We start from the raw sequence: 8163 nt of genomic DNA, 5'->3' as shown, positions 1-8163 counted from the left end.
TCACTTTTTTACACAAAAGAGGAAATCTACAATTGGGTCCTAAAATGAAGCTAAGATTGCTGATATTATTGTTTACAGCGATAAAGCTTATTTTTCTTAGTACAATGACCTTTTGTACAGCCACAAAGAGTTTAAAATGGATTAATAAACCAATTTTGAAAAATTAACCTCGCGGTCCTTCTTGACAGAAAAGCTCCTACTTGACAGCTCGTTCCAAGGGGACCATAGTTGATCCATCGAAGAAATGTTGTCTTGTCAATATTATTTTTTTGCATTAAAATAAAAAAAAGTGATCAGAAATGGTTTTTAATCGTGTTTTTTACCATTGTACATAAAAATTTACACAGGGCTTTAGTACCCAATTCTAGACTTTTTATTTTCGGTTCTGTTTTAGAAAATAAAGCAAATACATATATTAAAATAAATGACTAACTATCTTTTTCAAAGGTTGTTTTGTAACTTTTTCCTTTAGTAGATTCGCACCCGCAAACTCTGTTCCCAAATTTGAATTAAACAGCTATTGAAAGGTAGTCTACATCTCAGCTTAGGATAGTAACTTCACACATCTAATGCTTAAACAAAGAAATAAATGAAATGAAATGAAATAATTAACTCTTTCAGCAATAATATAAAAGTGGGGACCAAATAGATGAAAGTTGTTGAACAAATTTGGCAGAAATAGGAATACTTGAAATTTAATAACATGTTTGGGAACCCTCTAACGCCCAGAGCTTTTCACCTGTCTTAAAAATATTAAATAAGTAAATTTTGGTTCAATATCTCTGGAATATCTTTACTTTGGCCCATAAGTATTGAATCCGGTCAGACCAAATCTGTCAGACCAAGACTGTCAGACCAAAGAGCAAAAAGTAAACAATCTTGGTCTTCGACGTAGGTGCATACAAATCAAGAAAAGAAAATTTGAAAAAGATTTTTTTTTTCGATGACTGGGTTTGGACTGCAAAATTGAATGTACGTCAGAAAATGATTAAACCGTGCGGCGGCTTGAACACCGACAATTAAATAAGCAGTTAAAAGCCTTATTCTTTCACTTTAATTTTTGATCGCGTTTTCGGTTTACACCTGAACAATCTTGAAATTATTTATACGGATTTGTGATTCCTCTCTTTCCATAATTCCCTTATTGAATCCATGCAAAATGGGTGCACCAGTGCTCCCAAGAAAGATAAGGATTTTTTTTTCTGTACCCGTGGATGAAATTTAAATCAGAAGTTAGTCACAATAGCTTATAGAATCTTTCGAAAATAAACTCTAGATGTGTTTCTTAAACATGTGCAAAAAGAAGCATTTAAAAAAAGACACAACTTCGAGAAATTCGATCTCAAAATCTTGGTGCACTGATGCTGTACCATGGGCGTTAGCGGGTTAAGCTAATTATATGAACCAGATTAGTCGCAAAATTTAGGACTACGCACCTTTGATGAAATAAATAGCAACAGCAGTAAATATAACGCCAAAATGGTTAAAATAGCTTAAAAAGTCAATTTTGTAGCACCCTAGTGCATTTCTAAGCACGCCATCTATTCGTTCAACAAAAAATAACACCATCCAACATGTTCCCGAAGGGGGCGAACGAATGGAGAAACGTCAACAATCGTGAAATCAGCTGCGCAAGGTTTGTTTTGGTTCCATAAATCGCGTGGTGGTTTTCGCGTGGTTCTTTTCACGGATTTTGTATTTGGTTTCGAGCGTTTTCCTGGAAAGAATAGTGAAATATTTGTCGAGGTATTAACTTGATTGTGATAGTTAATGGTAGTGTTAAAAAGTGAAATTGATTGCAGGATTGTAAAAACTGTAGATAAGCTGTATCAGTGAGTACCCCCATTCTGTAATAATATTATGTGCTGTTTATCATAGTTTAGCTAACAAGTTATCGTACCCAATAAAACAACAAATTTCAAATCAAAAAATTGTCCGTACCGAAACATTATCCTTTGCTAAAATACCCAAACTCTAGATTAAACAATCATAAGGGCCCTTCTGCACAAGAAACATATTTTTGATTTTTTTTTCTTTGGGAGGTAAGCCTAAGACCACAGCTTTTGAATATTTACTCTAGAATTCTCAGTAATGTTCCAAATATTTTATATTAATCAACATGAAATAAAAGTCCCAAAATCGGGCAAAAAAATTGTTCATACATCTCATTAATCTACAAAGTATCAAACTTATTTATTATTATTAAGGCATTTGAGTTAATATTGATAGTTTGTCATTCCCCTACTTATTTAGGCATGTTAAACTTTACAAAACATGAGTATTTCACACCATAATTTCTACATAATATTTCATAAAATAACGTTAAAAACTAATTGTTTACACATATTTTATTGCTTTTTTTGTTGAAAAAAATAATTTCGGAACAAAACTGTCAGATAATCCGGAGCGGTACAGAACCAGTTTGGCCCCTCGTTTTCCGATAGTCAAACAGAGGATAAAAATATCTCTTTTTTGCAACTTGAAGTGTCCAAATCCGTTCACTATAGTCCGATTAGTCGCTATGTTATGAAATGACTAAGCGTGTTTTTTTACCGCTTTAAACACATAAAACTTATCATAGGGTTTTAGGGGTCTATTGATACATGTTAAACAAATATTATTAGTATTCAAATGCTTTTGTATACTTTTATTACAATCATAAGAACAGAAGATTTACAGCCAGTACTTGTTGTATCCGTAACCACCATAGTTCCACACTCCATTATCGACTACCTTGGTCACAACCGGCGCCGCCTGGTATCCCCAGGTCTTTCCGTACACTGGCCAGCTTCCGTAGGTTCCCGGGTAGCCGGCATAACCTCCCACAACAGCGGACTTTCCGTACAGACCTCCGTAGGCTGGCCAAACCGAGCTGGTGACGGCTGGAACAGCCGCTGAGTAGGACACCACACTTGGAATGTAGGATCCGTTGACTGCGACGGCCAGAGCCAGAGCCAGAACTGCGATGATGAACTTCATGGTGAAGACGGTTGGTTTACAATACTCCTGATTGTTTTGAAGTGGAGACGTTTTGCTAACTGATGGTTTGAAAAATTGTGCCAATGCTTTATATACTATTTGCTCTGATTGTGGAAGGATATAATTGTCGCAACAATTAGACCAATACATTTTCTGGAATAGAGTGGATACCACAGATACGCTTCGTTGAGTGCAAGGTGAAGTATCCTCCTTGCAAAGTCATCAAACAATCACTCAAGCGAGACATCTTGTTGACCGTCACATTCACTGAAACTTTGAACGCAAAAAATCAAAGTGAATCTACACAAGTACATTAACATGGTGTACTTTTTTTCAATTTCTGTTTCATATATAAAGTGTGCAACAAACCACCAAAAGTCATCAGTTAGCAAAACGTGCTCACTTCACTATAATCAGAAGCATTGTAAACCACCCGTCTTCACCATGAAGTTCATCATCGCAGTCCTGGCTCTGGCTCTGGCCGTCGCAGTCAACGGATCCTACCTTCCAAGCGTGGTGTCCTACTCAGCAGCTGTTCCGACCGTCTCCAGCTCGGTTTGGCCAGCCTATGGTAGCCTGTACGGAAAGTCCGCCGTGCTGGGAGGTTATGCTGGCTACCCGGCAACCTACGAAAGCTGGCCAGTGTACGGAAAGACCTGGGGATACCAGGCGGCACCGGTTGTGACCAAGGTCGTCGATAATGGAGCGTGGAACTATGGCGGCAATGGATACAACAAGTACTGGCTGTGAATTTGATAGATTTTGTAAATGGAACATAATAAACTGGTTGGAAATTTACAGAAGCATATTTTTTTCCCCTCAAATTCCGAATCTCGACATAATGCGATATTGATACTCATAACCTTGAAGAAAGGATCATCTCATTTAACGAGATTAAAATTTTTAATTATAAATTCCTCCCTAGAGTAAGTGACACGCAAGCACTATCGGAAATCACCCGTAAAAATTAAATCGCTTGTCTCAATGCTCTCCCCAAACCCTTCCGAGTACCTCGATCAACCAACCCACACCATACCAATATTCGAGGGGGGTAAAAGTCACGTCCTTGCAGCTCAGTAAAAACACAAAACAGCTTAATTAACTGCCTTTTGTACACTCGCACTCTCTGACGTCAGATGCTCCCTAAAGAAGGGGGTGAGGAGTTGGGGTGTTGGTGTCGGTACGTGACATCATGTGCCTCATTGGGCGCTTTTTGCGATTATGAAGTCTGGGGAAAACGTCTGCGAGGGAGAAACGTGAAGCACTGATGGGTTTAATTCCGCGAAAATTGAATTTAATCAGCATTATCGTCGAAACTGCATCAAGTGAGTCTTCTCGACAAGGTCGTAAACGATGTCTGGGGGGAGTTTCGAAACGAAGAAGGTAAAACGCCATTAACTGTTGATGCACTAAACCAACTGGCACTCATACACGTGGAGGGTTAATTGAAGGTTTAATGTCCTTTGAAAAATTAATGGGGTTAACATTATTTGCCAACTCTTCATTTTGATAAACTTTAATACCATAATTTCCCACTTACCAAACGCTCTCATTAAAATTTAACTGCATATTTTTTCACGATATCTTTTTGGGGGAGGAGGAAATGGAAAGTTTTTTTCCGCTTTCGTGATGCGAGCCATTTGCGAGGATGTTCGCCATTGTGCTAAACGGAGCAATTTAATTAAGTTTAATGCAGTGAAGACAAATCGGTCTGACCTAGTTTCGAGGCGTTTGGGGCGAAGCGGTTTCTGGCAGGCACTATGAAAACATATGTCGCGTAGAGCCAAAGGGGACAGTAATAAATTTCGCACTTTATGAAGTAGATTTCCTGTCCAATTTGATAAAAAAGAAAGTGGAGTGGGACAGTTTGAAAAATGGCGTGGATTTTGCTGATTTGGTGATACAAGTTTATGGGTCATTCTCCGCCAACTCACACAGCAGTTGCCCCGACCCCTCTTCGATTTTCGTGAAACTTTGCTCTAAGGGGTAATTTTGGTCCTTGATCACGAATCCGAGGTCCATTTTTCGATATCTCGTGACGGTGGGGCGGTACGACCCCTTTCATTTTTCTGTTTTTTACTAAGACACGTTTTTCAGTGATTTTTAGCTCGCAACCGTGAAGAGATAGAAATTTGGTGTCAAAGGGACTTTTGTGTAAAATTAGACGCCGGATCTGATGACGTACTGAGAATTCCAAAAAAACGTATTTTTCATCAAAAAAGGTAAAAAATAGTTTTAAAATCGCTGCCATTTCCCGTTACTCAACTGTCAAAAATCGTGAGACATGTCATTTTATGGGATAATTTATTACTTTTCGAATCTGAAATAACTCAGATGGGTAATTTTTTCATTTAGAACAAAATTTTTCATTTTAAAATTACGTGTTTTTTCTAACTTTACAGGGTTACATTTAAGAGTGTAACAATGTTCTACAAAGTTGTAGAGCAGACAAAAACAAAAATTTTGATATACAAACATAAGAGGTTTGCATGTATTCTTCACGAGTTATCAGAATTTTACAAAAAAGTTTTTTGAAAAAGTTATAATTTTGACCATTTTTGACCAGTTTTTTGAATTCTTGACCCCTAAAACTCAATCGTGTGCTTTTGAAAGTATTTTTTTTGAAAGCTCAACTAATTTTGCATAAGATTGACCCCTTGGACGATTGTTGTGACTCGTGCATTGCGAGAATCAGAATTTTTTTCAAAAAAAATATTTTTGTGATGAGTGAGTGTATCCGGTTTGTTTTTTTTTATTTTCGAAAAATCCCCACATACAAGCAGTGCACAAGCCATAACAATCGTCCGTTTTTGTCTGCTCTACAACTTTGTAGAACATTGTTACACTCTAAAATGTAACCCTGCAAAGTTAGAAAAAACACGTAATTTTAAAATGAAAAATTTTGTTCTAAATGAAAAAATGACCCTTCTGGGTTATTTCAGATTCGAAAAGTACATTAAATTTCCCATAAAATGACATGTCTCACGATTTTTGACAGTTGAGTAACGGGAAATGGCAGCGATTTTAAAACTATTTTTTAACTTTTTTTTGATGAAAAATACGTGTTTTCGGTATTCTCAGTACGCCATCAAATCGGGCGTCTAATTTTACACAAAAGTCCCTTTGACACCAAATTTCTATCTCTTCACGGTTGCGAGCTACAAATCACTGAAAAACGTGTCTTAGTAAAAAAAACCAGAAAAATGAAAGGGGTCGTACCGCCCCACCGTCACGAGATATCGAAAAATGGACCTCGGATTCGTGATCAGGGACCAAAATTACCCCTTAGAGCAAAGTTTCACGAAAATCGAAGAGGGGTCGGGGCAACTTTTTCCGATTTCGTGTGAGTTGGTGGAGAATTACCCTTATTGTTTATAACCGGAGAAGAACTTTTGACCAGGTGGATTAAACCTTGAATTTAGTGCGTCCATCCCGGGAATTCCCGGGACAAAAATCCCGGGATTTTTCCAAAACCGGGAATTCCCGAATCCCGGGATTTTCTATAATTTGTCCCGGGAATTCCCGAAATTGAAAAAAAAATCATATTTTGGTCTGGAAATTCAGATTTGGTTGTGAAAATAGTAGAACAATAAAATGAATTAAAATTTGTATTCAGCAAATCTCAGCATTAAATTGGCCTTTTAGGAAAAAATATAATAATTTTAATTAGCAGGTCCGCAAAATGCCTAGTGCTTTAAATTTTTTTTCTCTATTATTTTATTTTTTTCAAAGACTGGATATATGTACGTATATTTTCGATTTTAAATTTGAAAAAAAAAAAAACAATCTCATATCAAATTATTTATAATCAAACACCGGCATCTAGGGCAAATACGTATAAATGTAACGAATAAATACAGCTATTAAAGCAAAAAATAATTGCATGACGTTTTGGATGACTTCGGTTAAAACCGGAACAGAATAAAATAATTTGTACTTCCAAATCTATTGCTCTAAAATCTCCTGTACCTATTTAGACTGTAATTATGATTTTCCCTCGGTTGGCGGTAGTAACTTGAAGATAATTTGTAAAATATGTTTTATATAAAACAATGAATTCAAAACTTATCTAAAATTTTACATTGACTGGTATCATTTTATTTAATGTCGTTTTTTTGTTTTTTAGACATATAAAATAATTTTTTAAGCGGTTTTAGTCATGTCATATAAAAATATATATAAAAGAAAAAAATATATAAAAGAATTCCAAAGATTTTTTTTGAATAGGTCCTATAAACATATGGAAGACAAAAGCTTAAAAATAAAGATTTTGAAATGATTTGATATAAGCATCCTAAACTACGCGAGAATTCCTATAAAATGCACTGCCAAATTAGAACAAATTATACAAACGACTGCTCCTCATAAAAATTAACACCCGACTTGTTGCTGCCAGTATTATATACGCCAATGCTGTTAATCGTTGAAATCAACGGCGTTTATATCATCGATGTCGATGATCGTTGATTTAAACGTAATCGTAATCGCAGCCATCGTTGATTTAATCGTCAACGTCAACGGAGTCGTTGATTTAAACGGCGTTGATCAACGCGTTGATTATCGATAATCAACGAGTTGATCAACGGCGTTCTTTTGTAGTATTCTAGAGTTTTATGAGGAAAGAACGATTTTTTCATAAATGTATTGATTGGGAAACATTCTCAAATAGATGTGACATGGTTGTTCGGGGATCCGGGTACACCAAGAGGACCGAAGTGACCGGATTTTAAACCGTAATCTAAGCCCTAGCTAATTGCTGACACTTTCATCTCCACTTTGGTTCCCAAGTCCAACCAGGATCTTTCTTATGTAAATGACACCGAGGACGGACTATTGGGAACCGAGATATGGTCGGATTAACACCGGAATTACTGTTCCAGCGGGTTCAGTAAGAGTCTCGCGTGGCTAAACAACGACAGAACTTGACCCTCTATGATACAACACTGAATTGACCACATGACCCATGTTCCAGAACCCAAATTGAGATCGGCCAGGATGTCAAGCTTCATGACAGACCGGAGTAGCCTACTGTTGGTGATCAATGAGTTTCGATCGAACCCCAAGATATAAATCTTCCGTGTGGTGCCGAAAACCGATCGCAGTAGGTCATAAATATTTTGTTTACTCTTTGAATACTAGCAGGAAGCTACTCCGGTCTGTCATGAAGTTTGACAGCTTGGCCGA

At 36.8% G+C, this 8163-nt stretch overlaps 2 protein-coding genes across 2 annotated transcripts; one reads left to right on the top strand and one right to left on the bottom strand.

Annotated features, from left to right (window-relative positions):
* Positions 1 to 2168: 2168 nt before the first annotated feature.
* On the bottom strand, positions 2169 to 3015 carry LOC120426895 (uncharacterized). Its single transcript, XM_039591700.2, has one exon. It carries the CDS (start codon positions 2977 to 2979, stop codon positions 2674 to 2676), a length of 306 nt encoding a protein of 101 aa, XP_039447634.1. The 5' UTR covers positions 2980 to 3015; the 3' UTR covers positions 2169 to 2673.
* Positions 3016 to 3397: 382 nt separating this feature from the next.
* On the top strand, positions 3398 to 3782 carry LOC120426881 (uncharacterized). The gene has a single exon (XM_039591683.2). It carries the CDS (start codon positions 3424 to 3426, stop codon positions 3727 to 3729), a length of 306 nt encoding a protein of 101 aa, XP_039447617.1. The 5' UTR covers positions 3398 to 3423; the 3' UTR covers positions 3730 to 3782.
* The last annotated feature ends 4381 nt before the right edge of the window (positions 3783 to 8163 follow it).

The sequence above is a fragment of the Culex pipiens genome, chromosome 2, assembly GCF_016801865.2.
Source record: "Culex pipiens pallens isolate TS chromosome 2, TS_CPP_V2, whole genome shotgun sequence".
Classification (NCBI taxonomy): Eukaryota; Metazoa; Arthropoda; class Insecta; order Diptera; family Culicidae; genus Culex; species Culex pipiens.
Note: the sequence above shows the minus strand (reverse complement) of the source record. Positions and strands in the feature narration are given on the sequence as shown.

What these genes read in the sequence shown, in the direction of transcription:
- LOC120426881 (XM_039591683.2), top strand. Translation starts at nt 3,424, where the DNA reads ATGAAGTTCATCATCGCAGTCCTGGCTCTGGCTCTGGCCGTCGCAGTC.
- LOC120426895 (XM_039591700.2), bottom strand. Translation starts at nt 2,979, where the DNA reads ATGAAGTTCATCATCGCAGTTCTGGCTCTGGCTCTGGCCGTCGCAGTC.